Source organism: Tyto alba, unplaced genomic scaffold, assembly GCF_018691265.1.
Source record: "Tyto alba isolate M040663 unplaced genomic scaffold, T.alba_DEE_v4.0 Super-Scaffold_44, whole genome shotgun sequence".
NCBI lineage: Eukaryota > Metazoa > Chordata > Aves > Strigiformes > Tytonidae > Tyto > Tyto alba.
The window spans coordinates 2,010,766-2,027,992 of NW_024881320.1; the positions used below are offsets into that span (position 1 = coordinate 2,010,766).

At 46.7% G+C, this 17,227-nt stretch overlaps 1 protein-coding gene across 1 annotated transcript; it reads left to right on the top strand.

The window, feature by feature from the left end:
- The first annotated feature begins 1,401 nt into the window (after nt 1–1,401).
- FOXN4 (forkhead box N4) lies at nt 1,402–16,603 on the top strand. The gene is made up of 9 exons (XM_032984846.2): nt 1,402–1,484; nt 11,955–12,118; nt 12,990–13,105; nt 13,201–13,314; nt 13,467–13,594; nt 13,978–14,074; nt 14,164–14,371; nt 15,380–15,763; nt 16,353–16,603. The coding sequence occupies exons 1-9, from the start codon at nt 1,402–1,404 to the stop codon at nt 16,601–16,603; spliced, it is 1,545 nt and encodes a 514-aa protein (XP_032840737.2).
- Nucleotides 16,604–17,227: the final 624 nt, after the last annotated feature.

The window sequence follows — 17,227 nt, forward strand, 5'->3', positions numbered from 1 at the left end:
GGAGGCCGGCCGCAGGCACGGCGGGCCCGGCGGCGGGGAAAGCGAGCGGGAGAGGCGGCCCCAGGCGCTGCCTCCCCCAGCCCTTCCCGCCGCGGCCGAGCGGGGCAGCGCGGATCACCGGCCTCCGGCGCTAAAGCTCCCGCCGAGGCGCTGCCCCCAGCTCGGGCGGGCTCCATCTCCGCCAGCCGCCCCGCTCCCCCCCTCACACTTTTATTCCCCTCCCCGCGCGCCGCTCAAATCCCCGGTGCCCGTTTGAACGCGCTGGGTGGGTCCTCCCCCTTCCTCTCTCTGGAAAGTTGCAAGAAGTTGGGTTGCTTTTTTTTTTTTTTTTTTTTTCCTTTTTAAACTCCCCTTCGCCCTCTCCATAGCCCGGTCCCCCGGGCGCTGACGGCGCGGGGAGGGGGGTGGGGGGGGGAGCCAGGGTTGCGGCGGCTGCCGGGAAACGCCGCGCTCCCCCGGCCCTGCCCCGGCCCTGACCCTGCGGGCGGCCCCCGGCCGCGCATGCTCCAGGCTGGACAGCTCCTGAGAGGGAAATTTAAAAACGGGCTGGAGCCCGGCCCCGCCGCCGACTCGCCGCGGCTCCGAGCCGCCGCCGCCGGCTCCATCATCCCCCTCACAGGGCCCACACCACAACCCGCCCCCCCCTTCCCGCCCCGCTCCCCCCTCAGAGGGAGACCCCGCCGCGCCAAGGCCGCAGCCGCGGAGCTCCGGCCGGGCCCCCCCGGCCCCGTCAGGTTTGTGGAAAGAGCCACGGAGCGCTCGGCCGGGAGGTGCGGGCAGGCCGAGGGGTGCGGGGTGTTGGGGGGGCGGCGGGCCGCGGGGATCCCCCCCCCCCCCCCCCCCCCCCCCCCTTTCTTAGCGGCTGCTGCCGGGCCGCCGCCGCGGAGGGCTGGGGAGCGGCCCTCGGGCAGCTCCGCCGGCACCGGGGCTCGGCTCCCCCCCCCGGGCTCCCCTCTTCCCCCGGGGGCAGCCTGGGCGCGCTCGGACCGTTGCGCGCTGCCGCAGCTTGCTTTGCCGAAAGGCTACGCGGGTGCTTTTATTGGAGTTTTAAGAGCAGCCCCGAGGCGGGAGTGCTCCCCGGCTGCCTCCGGTGCTCCCGGTACCGGCAGCCTCCTGACACGCGAAGTGCCCCGCTCCGTAGATTCTCCCTCCATCAGAGGCAAAGTTCCCATTCTGAGCTTTTTTTTTTTTCTTTCTTTTTTTTCCCCCTTAAAACATTTTACTCCATTGCCTGGCCCGAGTAAAACCAGTGGGAGGGAAAAGTAATGTAAGTTGGGCTTTACTTTCCTACAGTCCTGGGTTCCAGATGGGGTTTTGTTGTGTCCTGCCCGCTGCTGAAGTGCTGGATAGCTACTCCTGCCTGAACGGCTTCTTTCTGTTTTCTTCTCTTTTGCCAAGGAGATGATAGAAAGTGATATCCCGTCCATAATGTCAGGAATCATTAGGAATTCAGGGCAAAATCACCACCCTTCACAGGAGTACAGGTGAGGCATTTATCGATTTCAAAAATATGCACTGCACTGTCACAACCTACTAACTGATGTTGTTTTCTCATATCCTAAAAAAAAAAAAAACCTTAGCATGCAGAAATCAACTTTTTTTTTCTTCTTTTTTTTTTTTTTTTTTTTTAAAAAAAAGTTAACTGCATTCTTTCTCCACTCCAAATTAGATTTTGAAGCTGGTGACCGGTTACAATGCATTACTTATTTAGAAACATTCCTGTTTAAAGTATTTTGATACTAAACTATGTTTGATAAATACATCTTCAGAGCCTTGGGTTGACCTTCCAGTAAGCTCTCTGTATGGTATGAGTGTTGTCAGAGAAGGATATTCTCGTTAAATAATACTTATTTAAAAGTTCCCTTTCAGACCACGTTTTGCATGTCATGGAGAGACTAAATCAAGTGCAATAGACACTAGAAGAGCTTTTAATTAAAACAAGTACTTATCTAGTACTCCAAAGCACTGACATGTCAAAGGTCTTCTAATATCGGTGGGAACAAACCTGGATTTGTCAACAGCCTTTGATAATTTACCTATATCACTACGCATCCATTTATCATTTAAAAGTATCATTAGAAGTCACGGGATGGTTCTGCATGAATTACAGCGCACTGGGTTAAGTTAGGTTACATCTTGTCACATGATGCAAAGTTCCAAGAAATACAGAATAGCAGAACATGATCCAGTTCTCACAGTAAAAAACAAAACAAAACAAAAATTATTATTTTCTTGTGTTAAAATGAAGAGTGAGACAGTATTGCCTTCCTCCCAGCCTGAGGGTGTTTTCACCCATTTCTGTGGGTAGAAGTGGTCTGCCGCAGGTATTCTTCTATCAGCCTTTCTCTATTCAAAATGCAAACACTGCACTGCAGCCTCTTGCAGCTCAACAAGTGATTTGTTATACCCTCTGAAGCCACTGTGGAAAAAGGTTTGTGGAACTGTTTTGCTGTTTATTAAACACTGTTTGCTCTAGGCATTTTTGTTGGCTATGTAAATATTTGTAAAGAAATTATTCAGTATTTAATGAAGGGTGTGTATGAGAGAGACTTCTGGGTACTTATATTTAAGTCTGTAGCTCCAGTGCCCTGAAGAAAGTACCACCTTAACAAAGACCCTTTTTATGGAGGCAACTATTCTTTAAGTCGTAGATGCAGAAAAAAACACTTTTTGGGGGGAGAAAGATAAGATTTATCTTACTGCCAGTAAAGGAATTGTAAGAGTTTCTTCTCTTATTCTTCAGTCAGCTGCTTTTAAAAACTACTTTAAATTCTCTGTTAAACATTTCCCAGTTCTCTAAAGTTTTTAACCCACTTGTGATTTCTTTATTGAAGCTTTAAAATGAATTATTTGACCTCATTTAAGAGTGGCAAATTCTGATAAAAATGCATAAAATCTGAACTGCACCATAAATGCAGAGCAGTATTTGTCCTACTTCATGAGAAAACACTTTGGATTATGTAAAAGAAAATCTTTTAGACTGAATGATTTTAAGAAAAGAATAGACCTGTCAAATTCTATCAGCTCTGTTTACTCTCCTGCTGTCACCACAGTCCAAGACTGGAACCCACAGTCCCGAATTCTCCATGGGGGAGCATCAAGGCTCCACAAAATGGGGAATGGCCTCCAATTAGTGAGTGGGAGGCTGGGGCTGTGCGGAGAATACTCTTCTGTCTCACTTGGAATCTTTCAATGGGACAGTTGGACTTGGAGGAGACCAGGCTTTCCTGCGAGTGTGCAGGAGGAAACACTGAAAAGGGAGGGGAGCGCATGGGCGTGTAAGCAGGGGATCAAACCAGCAAATACTGATAAGTTTTCATGCAGCTTATGCTTACAGTTTGAAACTATGGGATTTTTTTTTTTTTTTCAAATGGACAAGATGAAAAAAAATCCCTGATTTTAGCAGATCGTTGAATTTTGTGGATCCAAAGCATCTGTAGTGAATTTTGTGTAGCACATAGAGTAGTGATGAGGATTAGACTGCTACGCAAATTCCAGGGACTGTTTTTTTGCCATCGTAAAATGATTTTATACAAATATCTCTTCCACTGATGCAGCTGTGGGATATAAAACATCACGCTGTCCAGGAATGATTAAGGGCCATCTTATCTTCTCTGATGCCTAAGTTTTTATGGTGCTGTCATTGCCTGGTTAACAATGCAAAGTAATACTTCATATTAGCAGATGCCTCACTCTCCCAAAGAAAATACCACTGCCTTCTCTATTTTCATAACTGTAGTAGAGGCAAATATTTCTAATGAGTACTTTTTACATTTCAGGGAATAAAAGCAGAGATTTGTAATACACTGGGATTTTTTTAACCCTTAACACCGTATTCTTGTTAATTATAATTAATGATCTAACATATTTTAGTGTAAATATTTTGATGTTTAAATCAAAGCAATAGGCAGACTACAAGTTTACTATGCAATTAGTGCACTTATGGTTATTTCAGCACAAAGCTATGTAAATTATGATAAATTATAAGAGCCAGCTCAAAGGCTACTAATTCAGTGGAGAGCTCCCACAGTCTTCACTGGGCTTGGAGCTGGTCTCTGAGAAACAAGGTTCTTCAGCTCATGAACACTGTGGTCTCCAAGCAATACTTTTAATTGAAATCTGCAACCTATCCTTTTGCAGTCTAACTTGATTTAACATACATAACCAGTGCAAGAGAAGTAAAAGGTCTACTGTGACGTACAGAAGTGCAGAATCAGATTTAATGTGCAGGTCTTGAGCAGTAGAAACCCCAGGGAGGCAGATGGGAGGCCAAGGTGGGCCTGGACTAAGACTGCAAAAACACTTACAGACCTGTAAGTTCTCTCCCAGAGAGAATTTATCAGTATTATCCTAATTCAATGTTCTTGGTTTTCAAACACGGCAGTATGCTTATTTGTCTTAGGGATTATCCCATTCCCAAACTAGGTAGTTAGGTGTGGTTGGTTACAATTCATACAATAAATCATGACATGAAAAACAGGCCAATAGAAGGGAGACAGAAAGTAACGCGTTATGGATTATTTGGCATATGTGAAAATCCAAATTTAAGGAATCAAATCATCACTCTAGGTAAAAATGTGCCATCTATATTTTGAAAGAAATAACTAAAATGTATAATTCTATTTGAAGAAATAACATTACTTAAGATGTAAAGCTAACCCTAGATCAACAAGATAAATTAACTTCATGTTTTGCAGCTCAGTATGTTGTGTAAAAGGACCATGTTTCAATTTTTTTATATTACTATGTATTTCCAGTTGATAGAAGCTTTATGTAGTATTTTGAAGGCCTTGCAATGCTTTTTCCATCCGTGTTAAACAGGAATTTGGTTTTAAATAGGTATCTTTTTGATCAAAAGTTGTTACTCAGTTGCTAATCATTCAACATATTAGCAGGCCATAGCCTCCTTCACTCCATTTTAATTCTTCCTCTGGTTCTTAAAAAAATTGGTCTATATACATTAGCTCATTAGATAGTCTGATTAAACTTGCCTTGTAATAATTACTTTATGCTAGCATAGTTTAGAATCGTATTAAGAAGCATAGACACATAAACACGCAACCGCTGTATTCCACACATTTGGGATGTGACTGCATCACAGTGGTGAAAAATATGGAAAGCCTTTATCTTCGTGACACACAGTATATTTTAGCTCTCCTAAGTGGTAGTCTCATATCTGGTTTTGCACTTTGGTTTCTGGAGAGCAAGCTACAGCTCAGGGCTTCTGACTGTCACCACTGGGGATGGACGGAGTCTGGGAGTTTGCATGAAGGAAATTTCTGCAGACAAAAGGTTACAAATGCATAACTAACAAAACCGTAATTGTTCCTGAAGAAAATGTCAGTGTCCATTCCCTTGACACCATGTGTGTCTGACAGGGAGTGAGATAATGACTCGATGTGTCGGAGGAATTTCATCACAGTAGTTGCTTCATTCTTTCAAAAAAATGTGAGAAACCTCCTAGGAATCAGTCAAACTCAGGCCGCTGTGGATTGATTTAAGTGGATTAGCTCAACTGTTTCCTATGCAGTTCCTGAAATGTGCTAATCGGTATTAATAAAAAATTGTGGCCCTTGCTCCTCAAATTGTCTTGCAGTGACAGGCAGAGATTGGGAAGGACTGGTCTGTACCCAGGCAATATCTTGCAGGCTTCTTGGGCTCATCTGCCCCCAGTGAAACCAGAACTGAGTTCATATCTTACCTCAAAAAAGGCGTTTGACCTCCCGTTCAAAACAAGGAAGCAGAAAAGGAATTAGGATTTTTCAGCACTCCTGTGAGATCTCAGATGCTCATGGCACCCTGCTCTTTTTTAACCCATTAAAAAAAATCTCATATGTGCAGTCAGCAGAATTGGTGCATGATCACAACAGCAACTGATGCAAGCAAGACGTGTTCTTACAACAGTGCAAAACAAAGGAGAGTATATTTTATGTTCCTTTTACACTGGAGTAAATAACTACACAAGATCCCAGGCAAGTAAATAACTTCAGCGCTAATAAACAGCAGATGAAGCAATGTTAAAGGAAAAAATAGCTTTCCAGGTAGACAACATTACAGATTTTTACAGAAAACATTACTGTAGTGCCAAGTACTTCAACACATTTTTGCATTGAGGAGAAGCTTGTTTTGCCATTAGTTACAGGTTTTGTTGTTTGTTTTTGTGTTGTGTTTTTTTTTTTTTTTGTTGTTGTTGTTTGTTTGTTTGTTTGTTTGTTTGTTTGTTTGTTTGTTTGTTTTTTAGCAGATTGCAGAGTCAGATACTGGCTGCATTTGGCAAATCCGAATTTAGGGATAGTTATGTGGGTAAAGCATAGCAGGGAGCAAGTGGCTGGGAGTGCAGTGCTGACATTGCTGCTAACTTCCTCTTAGGCTTAAGCAAATCATGTAGGTCACTTGTAATTCAGTTTCCCTTCATCTCATACCAAAATGATGTAATGAGAGGTTGTGAAACTCGGAGCTGAAATGTATAAAAGTCTCCAGGAGCACATCTATAGCCTGTTCTGTTAGCTCTAAGTACCTTTGCAGAAGGTTTTTGGAGAATCATCTTCCCTTCTGAACCATGGTGTAAGAAAAGGAGAACAGCAACACCTGACAGGGTAATCATGTTATTTGCTTTTTCCTCACTAGCTTTGGTTCCTATAATCCAAAGTTTCTTGAGCTGTAGCCGAGGAGGGACTTTCTGGTTGTCCCTGGAAAGCTGCCTAATTTCTGTTCTTATTTCCAGCAAGGCCAGAAATTACTCAAAGAACTTGAAGACAGGGAAGAGAAAGGCAGACTGGTGGCTTGGGACTGGATGGGTGGTGTGCCTTCAAGAGGCAAAGAGGAATTGTGGATGGAAAGCAGCAGTGAGAACTGCTGGCTGACGCAGGAGGGGAGCTGGTGCAGGAGCAGGGAGGAGCAAAGCAAGTGGTTGTGAGTGTGGAAAACAGAACCTGGTGCAGGGAAAAGCACCTGCAGGGGAGGAAGGTGGGAAGAGAAGTGCACAAAGGGAAGCAGCAGAGCAGGTGGAGTGAGGAGCAAAAGGAGACGGTGAAGTTAACTCCAATGAAACGGAGACTTCTTCTCACCGTGGAGACCGTGGAAGAGTCACAAAACACAAATATTTCCCTTGTGCTGTTTTACATATGAGAAATCACCACGCTTGTTCTGAGGACGTTACGTAACCCCAGACAAAAGAAAACAGTTTCTGATCACCACTTCGAGAAGAGGTTTTCTTAGGACTCTTCCTGTTCAGTTGTCACTCACATTGGATAAACCATTGCAAACAGCTAATTAAGAATCTACCAACCCTGATTGCTTCTACAAAAAGCATAGACAAAAAAAGCTCAGATGTCAGTGCTGGCAATGGTAATAAAAATTGTCCACTGAGTGAGAGACAGCTGAAATCTATAGTTGAAGGTGAATATGCCAAATGCAACCACGGTGTTTTGGTCTGACTTTGTTTAGAATGGAGGTGACGATGAGTTGCCACTGCGCACTAATCCCTTTGAGAGAACCTGTAGCATTAGATTCGCCCTAAACATCAACTAGTTTGAGCGCTTGGTATCCTTTAGAGACAGACTCCAGGGCAAACAAGCAGACAGAGTCCTCTGAAGTGGGAATGGTTCAATATGCCTAGAAATCTGTAACTCTGCACACCAAATCAGAAACTGGAATCCCAGTTAATGGCTAACCTATCTGAAGAGAAAATATCTTAAGGTATGCTTGTCATTGCAGAGTTTTCCTTTAGTCTTAACAAACTTGTTTGGCAGACTGTTCTATGACTCTGTTGAAGAGACGGTCCCTAAAGTCTCCGGTGACAAGTTCATCATACAGTGGCATTTGCAAGTGTAGAAGTGGGTAGTTCACCTTGACAGCAGTCTCTGTGGTGATGAATTGTCTTAGATCCAGCTCATTAGAAGAGCTCAGTGTGAGGAAAGATGGTAAAGCTAGATCTATGAATATAGATTCAAATTAAGCTATGATGTTCGTTGCAGGTTCCCACAAGGTTATGCCAGGAATGAATTTCATTCCATCTAGCTAGCTGTTGTGCCAGCAGTATGTACTTGACGGGGAAAAAATGTAGAGGTGTCTTTCGGTACATCTAATAGATGATTTTGCACTGCTGACAGGCTCTAGTGAGCTTGGTCAGTTGTGCAACCAGTGTGGGAGTCTGATTTCCCAGTGACTGCAGGCAGGAGAGTCTGGAGCTCTGTATCGGGAGATCTGGAGAGGGGTTTCATTCCGAGGGGTATTTTTCCTGGTTCTGGAAGAGTAAACTTTGTGCAGGCTGGCTGGTGGCCAAGATCTATTGCCCTGACTAGATAAACGTTTGGGGCACTGCATGATGGAGCAGATAGCAAAGATTAAGGCTACCATTGAGCATTTCTGTACCACCCCTTAGAGCTCTCAGGACACTTTTCGCAGGAGGCCAGCACCCTGGGACACACCGAGGACAACCAGGGCATGCAGCCACAGCATCATGTGGATTTGTACCAATGCAGGTGCCTTTCTAGGGTAGAAAACCATAAAAACAGAAAGGTGTTTTCCTGCAGAGATTTGAAAGGAGAGGGGTAAAAATGGAGTTGCATAATTTCATCATGCTTTTAAAAAAAATATCATGTTTGTAAGACATTTGGTGTGACTGTAACCTTTTATTCATAGGGATTTAGCAGTTCAGCGTATATACCAGGCAGCCCTGGGGAATGTGCAGCTGGGGACGTCTTCAGTAGTGTGCATTAATTATAGCGTATCACTATTTATCTCATTTACATGCATTGAAAGGAAATGGCTGCTTTTACTACAGTGCCCCATTGTGCCAGGGGCTGTGAACACCCATCTAAAGCCAGGATCTCTGACTCCTGAAGTTTACCCTCAAATGTGAGGCGAAAATGGTGGTGGAGGGGAAGAGAATCAAAGTACACATGATATTACAGTATGTACTTATATATTTGTGGTTGTCTTGGCACAGGCAATTTTTCAGGTCAGAAAGATTGAACCCTGTGAGATTAAAATGTTAGGTATTACTGTGCATAGCTCTCTTTCCAGAGGCAGTTAGATTAGCATTTTTTCACTAAAAGCAGGACACACATTGAGCCTGTGTACTGGGAGATAAACTGGTTTTATGCTGCAGAATATATCTGGGTGTTTAAAACACCTCAGTCAGACAGCGATGGGCATACTTTAAGAAGCTTCGCCTTCTTAAAGATCTTAAATATCTATGAAATTTCAACATTGGTTTTGAAAACAACCTGAAGAATAATCCTTAAATGTGAAATATTTTATTCTGATTAAATATACACTTTCCCTCATTCTTAATGAGAACTGTTTTGGTGACAGCTAAGAAGTCCTTTAATAAGATGCATAAGTGAACAGCCAGAGGTGATTTCAAAAGAACTGTAAACTCGATTTCAAACAGCCATGCCATGCCAGGATGGGGAAGGGAAGGAAACATCTTTGTCTTGGAAATAGAGCTGGCTCACACACCTGTCTAGTTATTATATATCCCTGCGCCTTCATATCTGTTTAAAATAAAGCCTGATGACTGCTAGATCCCCTTAAAAGTTCAGTCACCTTCCTTGCCCCACTTTGGATGCCCAGCGTTTGTGCGGGAGGGAGGGAGCCGCGTGGGCCCGGGGCGCGTTGGGCGACGTTAACCGGCACGTGGAAGAGTTTAGTTCACGGTTCTGATGGCAGCAGCCCGGCCCGGGGCATCACCAGTCAGTCCCACGTCTGGAGAGAGCGCCGGGACGAGCGCACCTGGGGCGAAAGTGTGAGGCAGAGGCCTCTGTTTCCCCCCCCAAAAAACCCCAAAGCCGGGAAGGGTGCTGAGCACCACCGTGGCTTAGGCGGTCCTCCGGCGCGGAGCTGCTCGTCCCACGCGGAGGAGCGGCGAGGGCATGTGGCGGATTCATGGCCTGACAGGAGGCGTGTGCAGTGGGTGCTGACCCTCGCCGCCCATCTGACCCCGTTATTTGTTGAAGGAGCTGACTTGTCTGGGAGGACTGGCAGGGACTGGGGTGCCAGATGGCATGTGGATGTGTGTTGTGTGTCGGCTGTCATTCAGCCAGATTAATGTGAAGTTTGTAAAAAGGAAGGGGGGGGGGCGGGGGGGGAAAACAATTAAGCAAGAATCGCAAAAACAATCGAGGCCACGTGCCACCGGGCTGCAGTCGTTGGCCGCACAATGGGTTATCGGCTTCCCATGAATGAGCCCAACTGTTGCAAACGACATGAGCCTGCCCAGTTTTCAAATCATTTAATGCTCTTGTTTACTTCCAATCCAGCCAATCTCAGGGCCAGGAGAGCCATCACCTGATAGTCTTTTTATGTATTTAACTCCCAGGCCTCACAAAATAACTGAACGGCGGTAACCATGGCAATGCTAATTATTGCACTATAACTACAGTAGGAGAAAGAAAACAGAGTCGGCTGGGAGAGAGGTTTGAAGTTGTTTTTTGGCCAGGATTTCAGCTTTTGGCTCCTGGTCAGGTGTTGTTTTTGTTTTGTTTTGTTTTTTTTCCCTTTTCTTATTTTCAAAATCTTTTTACAAACAAGTAAATTACATTCTGCTTTAAAGATCTCCCAGATAATAGTTCAGGGAACTTTGATACGTGTTTCTGGAAATCATGAATAGAGGAGCTGAAAGCTCCTGGGCAGCCAGGCACTAGGGCTCTGCCTTGTTCTTTTAAGCTGATTTCGAATCATGTAAAACATAAAAGATGCTTTAGCAAGAGACCAGATTTATTTAAGGCTTCTGTATCGTCATTTGGCAATGAACACGCATTAGTACCACACAGCTGGCTTTAACATATCTATGAGGGAGCTCTTTAAAGCCTTTGTTTTGAAAGCAAAATCAGCTACATCCAACTAAACTATGTTCTTCTGAAAGAGAAAGATGTTTTTCTGGACCTGAATCCCTTTGGATTTACCCTGGGTATCTAATGATAACTTCCTGGTATGTTCTAATTCCTGTTTTACTCCTCAAGATACCCATGACTTCTGTACTATTGTTTAACATAAGTAAAAGTAGCGTAGTCCTTCATTTGCAATAGCTCTTTTATTGACTTTAATTGGGAGTTTTGACCACACGGGAATTTTCGAGTACTGTAAATATATTTCAATATTTCAGTTTTGTACCACGCACTCCATCAGAAGCAAAATATGACAGGTGGGATGGAGCATGCAGAATGTATCAAAACCAGAGCTTTAAACCAAAAGCAGCCTGTCATCGTTACGCCTCGGTTTTGTTGCTAAAGGCAGGCTGGGTGTTACTGTGCGCTCAGTCACTAGCTTTTCATTCTGATCATTTAGTATGTCAAAAACTGCCTAAGAAGTTGTTTCACATGCTTCATGGTGCCTTGTTAAATAGCAATAACTTCGTGTATCATCTGGATGGAAGAGATCATTCTGTGAAGTTTTGTTTATGTGGCAGCTCTCCGCTGATCCGTCCCCGCCGATGGGATGCAGGGGCTGGGAAAAGCCCCATCCAGGTGTTCCAGCCGGCCTTGAGGAGCCGGGCACAGAACCTCCTTCCAAGGCTGGCTGGGCATGAGATTTGAAGGTTAATGCAAAATTGCCAGGCTAAAAGTCCTGACAGGTTTCTTCTACATCAAAGGCCAAACAAGTGCAAATTTCTGACAAATGTGAAAATAATGAATCAGCTCTGCTTTTTGTTTCTAGGCAGCTTCTCTTCCGGTTTCTCATGATGTCTTCCCCTACGAATACAGCACAAGAAGTTTTCTTAACTGAAACATTTCAAATCATACCAAGGACCACATGATTAGGTAAAGGGCAGCAGTAACCAGCCAGCTGTGACACCAAAGGTCACATCTGAATTCTGCAAGCTGAATTCCACCCTGACGCGGTTTCCCCGCTGACCTACGTGAGCTTCGGCATCCCGGTCATCTCCCCCCTTACCAGGGACAGCGTGGCAGCATCGCCGCTCTCTGCTAACCTTTCATGCTGTCTTGCAGACTCTTAGCTTCTGACCCCTCCCAGCTGAGTGAAGATGACCTCCCCAGTGACTTACAGTCCTTGTCGTGGCTGACATCTGTCGATGTTCCTCGGTTACAACAGATGGCCAGTGGAAGAATGGATTTTAGCCTTGGTGCCCAGAATGCAATGCTACAGCAGACAGGTAAACTGTTAGGATGTTAAATAAGTGCTCATGAAACAACACAGCCTATTGCCTCCTTTCTCTCCCCCCCACAGGCTAGCTTTCCTATTAGTAGATTCCTTTTAAGTGTATTCCGTTTTGCTTCCTGTCAGAAGCCCTGCAGCCTGTTGCCTGTCTGATAAGGCTATTGCTGACACAATTCCCTCATTTCAAGAGGCAGAGGGCCCTCACAGTGACAACAGAGATCTTAGGGCCCGATTGGCGTTTCTGCTCAGTGCAGTTGCTGATGCCTTGTTGCATGAACTTGGGCCAAGGTATTTAAGACTTGCATTTCAGAGGTTTTCAACAGCTTTGAGATTAGGTAATTAGTCTTTCGTGTTTGTTTCAACATTGATAAAATTAAGAGTATCTTATTTACCCCATACCTGTTTGCTTCATACGGACTTACAGCATATGTTCACTGAATGCTTTTCTTTCCTTTGTGAACATCCTCTAGGTAAACACACTTGTTCCCTAAGGCATTCCGCTGAGAGCTCAGAGTATCATCTTGCTTTCTTTAGAGCAAAAATCCTTCTGGAGTACAGATAGTGCTGAATATGTTTTTTTTTTTTTTTTTCTTTTGTAAGATACTGTGTCTGTAACACCACTGTGGACTGTTAAACAGCTGTCATCTTTCATTCCCTGCATAACAAGTTTTAGAAGCAGCTGATGTCATCTTTGCAATTTGTGAAATGCTCTGGGTTCTTTTGGGATGGAAAGCCACAGAGAGATGTGATTATCCACTCCAGAGCTTCGCTGCGTTCAACTGCGTCTATTAGAAATAAATGTCAGCTCTCTTTTCTGCAGTGTACTTTCACGTGAACATTCATTGCCTTTGCTTTCTCCAAAACAGGTCCTGTGGCAAGCAACATGCACTCGTCGGGAGCACCTGGAGCAATGATTCATGGCCAGGCCAGCCTGCCACAGGGAATCCTGGGACTGAATTCTCTTTCAACACACGGAGCAAACGTAAGAGCGGGCCTTGATGGCTTATTATTGCACCACTTCTTAGGAAAAGGTGTTGGTAATTTCAAGACTGACACGACTTGTCTTTATCTCAGCAGATGAGCCAGTACGCTGTAGCTGGGCAGCCATCTCCCAGTTTACAAACACAGCAACAACTCTTTCCTCCTCCTCATTCACAGCAAGTGTTTGCCCTAGCACAGAGCACACAACAGGTACTGTTATTTGCTTGGGGTCTGTGCCTTGAAGTACCTGCCATGGTCATGGCTAGAACTCTTTTAAAAGAAAAACCATGAAATACCCCTAAACCTACATGCCCGGGGACATTTTGCACCCGACATTTTCCTTCTTTTCCTTCCGCATGCAGTGTAACCCAGCAGCAATCTACAACACACCCTATGGGACTCAGCCACACTACTCTCAGCCATGCCTGGCTCCTCACTCTGCCCAGGAATTGCACCCAAAGCACTACCCCAAGCCCATCTATTCCTATAGGTGAGTAGAGAGCAGAATAGCGTGTTGCCTGCCGCCTGCGCTGGGGTGACTGCAGCACTCTAGGTGTGGTAGCACGAGAGCGTTTGATTCCTTTCGAAGGGACCAAAAATCCCGCCATCCGCCCAGGAGTTCCGCGGAAGCTGCCTCAGAGGGGTGGCAGGAATGAAGGAGCAAACTAGTTCCTGGCCATCAGCGTAAAGGTAGAGTAATCGCACAGAGGAGTAAAATCTGCGGGGTCACAGGGTGACTTGTGAGCACTTGAGAACGGTAATCGCATGATCAGTTTGTGTCTTAAGTGATGGGTCCGGGGTTGCTAGAGCAGAAGGCGGCATGGTGGCCAAGTATGTGCAATCTGTTGTCTCCTGTATTTCTCTGTCCTGCAGTTGTTTGATTGCGATGGCGCTGAAGAACAGCAAAACAGGCAGCCTGCCAGTGAGCGAGATCTACAGCTTCATGAAGGAGCACTTTCCCTACTTCAAGGTACGCGTACGCCTGAAGCGGGGGGAAGTAGAACGTCACCGGTACTTTGCTCAGGGCTTATTTCTCTAACATCCCCCTGCAACTTTCAGACAGCCCCCGACGGCTGGAAGAACTCGGTGCGCCACAACCTGTCGCTGAATAAGTGTTTTGAGAAGGTGGAGAACAAGATGAGCGGCACCTCTCGCAAAGGCTGCCTGTGGGCTCTCAATCCTGCCAAGATCGACAAGATGGAAGAGGAGATGCAGAAGTGGAAGCGGAAGGATTTAGCTGCTATTCACAGGAGCATGGCTAACCCAGGTAGGGCTTAGAGTACACTTCTGGTGTGTTGATGAGAGACAAGGTGGGGAAATGGCTCTTTGGCCAGGAACGCACGAATCTTAAATAAATTACATGGAACAGAGCTGGCGAGTGCAGAGCTCTCGCGCCTTGCAACAGCCTCCTCCTCGGAGCTGCTCGGCTGAAACACCCCGCGCTCTGCACTGGCACCACTGCTGCTGCCCCGAGGTTGTACGACAGGGCGATGCACCGCAGGAGGGGGAGGTAATTTTGGAGCCCCTCAGTGCAAATTGGTCCCCAGCTTCAAAATGGATTGTTTCCCCCCGCCCCCGCTAACCTATTTAGCACGTTCGAGGCCTTCTGAGGAGTTATGCTGCCTCCGGTGTTAGTATTTATAGTGCCACATTTTAACTCAGTTTCTTGCCTGCTCCTCTGCAAAACTCTCCTTTTACTAAGGCTTTCTCATTCTTATTTATGAAGACCCGTGTTTCTGAAGGTTTCAGGAGCTCAATACTGGCAAAATCAACTGGAGTTTTTTGCTGCAAAATCTGTAACATACAATCAATGACAAACTATGCTCTCCTTTGCTTAAAACCAAAAGTGCCACTGAAACTGCCAGGAGTCTCTCATACGAGTCTTGTCTGAGATACAAGCAGAATTCAGAGTAGCCCTGTGAGCAGGAGACCTACTGAGGACGCTTAGTTCTGCGACGGCGGGTCAGCTGCCATCGGCGGTGGCTTGGCTGCTCTGTGTAAGTCTCGTGGGATCGTTTCTTTAGCTCAGTTAGGGGTAACCGTGGAAGTCAACGAGGGTAAGGGCTAAGGGAAGGAGATGGTGTTTCTTTGCTCCCCGCCCAGTCGAAGCCTGCCTCCTGTGCTGCGCCTCGCAGGGTGACAGACCCCGCCTCTTCGCTTTTATGGCAAAAGCGTGTGGCTGTGCGCGCTTGTGAAATGCTTTGGCCGGGCCCTGCTTGAACAAATGGGTTAAACTGTCTCTTTTCTTCCCCGGGACCGGGTATCGCTGGTGCAGAGGAGCTAGACAAGCTGATCACTGACAGACCCGAGAACTGCAGGCGGCCCAGCAAACAGGCAGAGGCGGAGATCTCCACCCTGAGCCGCATGGCAGCGGCCCAAGGCCGAATCCCCATCTCCCAGCTGCAGCCTCAGCCCATCGCGACTCTCTCGCTGCAGTCCATCCCCCTCCACCACCAGATCCAGGCCCAGGCTCGCATCGCCCCAGACTCGCCAGCACCTGCACAAACACCGCCCCTCCACCCTCTGCCTGACATGAGCCACAGCCCTCTCCCCCACCATCCCATGGGACGCGCGCCTCCGGACTTCCTGAACGTGACAGCAGACATGAACACGGAGGTGGATGCTCTTGACCCAAGCATTATGGATTTTGCATTGCAAGGTACGGGAGACGGAAGCTCGGGTAGGTGAGGGCATGCTTTATGTGGTTGGGCAGTCACTGGATATATAACCAGGGTCCTCAGCAGGATTCTTGCGGGGTGATAGAGCAGCTAAAAACTTCTGCTGGGTGCTGGTCTCTGCAGCGTGACTTCCCCGGCCTCCTTCAGTGCTTTTCTGCCCTCTGCTAGAGGGGAGAGCAAACCACCCTCATGGTTCAAGTGCTGGCGCTGCACAGGGTGTAAGCAAGGATGTCCAGCTGGATCTGGGACACCACAGCTCTGCCCGTGCCTTGTATTTCCCCTTCTGTAAAAGGAGAACTTCCCTGGCTCGTGGCGATGCCTAGCATGGTCCCCGGGTTTCTGGTTAGCACATGGGAGATAGATGCTGCCCGGAAAGGTCTGGACTCCTGCTGGAACCAGAGGACTGGGGGGAACAGACGCTCTTACTGCCTTTGTGCTACAGGTGGTACCAGCCACCAGCAGCACTTGTCCCAAGCAGCGAGTAAAGCCCTTCAGTTACAGACTGACCCCTACACCCTGTGCCCCGGTGGTTTGGACGCGTTGCTGTGACCAGAATTTAATTTTTTACAGGTAACATATGGGAGGAAATGAAAGACGACAGCTTCAGCCTTGATACCCTGGGTGCCTTCAGCAACTCCCCGCTCCACCTCTCAGACTGTGACCTGGGCACCCCTGGCCTCACCCCTGTCTCCAGCGGCAGCGATCACTCCTTCGCAGACGTGCAGGTCACTGGCCTTTACACCACCTACACGACACTGGACAACGTAGCGGCAGCTCAGTACATGAACCCCCAAGGCAACAAACCCATCGCTCTGCTCTGAGTTTCGCGCCGCTCCGTGGACCTCTGACTCAGGGGCCGGTTTCTCCCAGCTGTTAAAATCCGACCTGAAAGCAATAAAAGAGCTCCTCCTGCAGACGCTTGGAACGTGGTGGCTGTTTACCGGGACACAGCACGTGATGCCAAAAGAAATCAAACTGCTACTAGCAGGACCGCTTTCACCCCTGGCAAGACTGAGGAAGGGGTGTGGACGCTTGTGTTGCAGGACCGGCGAGCTCTCAAGAAGGACCTGGAAGGCAGCAGCCAGCAGGAACTTTCACTAGAATGTAAATGAGCTAAAAAATAGTCTGGTTAAGGTAAATACATTTAATCAACACTGTGATCTGGACTTAGACGCAGACGCTCTTCCGTCACCACCTACACAGAAGCCAAGACAAGTGAACAGGCTGGTCAGCACCGAGTTGGAGTCCAAACTGGCTCCTCGGGCACCAGGTGTATCTGTTCTCCTCGATTGCCAAATAACTGTTGCCACTCAACAAAGACCCCGCGCAGTTTCTGGAGACTCTTGTGCCACTAACACTTTTCTGACGTAACTACCGTTAATTTATTGTGATGAGGTAGGAAAAAAGGAACAAAAATACTAAAAATGAGAAATCAAACCCATAGC

What these genes read in the sequence shown, in the direction of transcription:
- FOXN4 (XM_032984846.2), top strand. Translation starts at nt 1,402, where the DNA reads ATGATAGAAAGTGATATCCCGTCCATAATGTCAGGAATCATTAGGAAT. An exon ending in CAGGAGCATGGCTAACCCAG is followed by an intron (nt 14,372 to 15,379) that starts GTAGGGCTTAGA and finishes TCGCTGGTGCAG; the next exon opens with AGGAGCTAGACAAGCTGATC. An exon ending in TATGGATTTTGCATTGCAAG is followed by an intron (nt 15,764 to 16,352) that starts GTACGGGAGACG and finishes AATTTTTTACAG; the next exon opens with GTAACATATGGGAGGAAATG.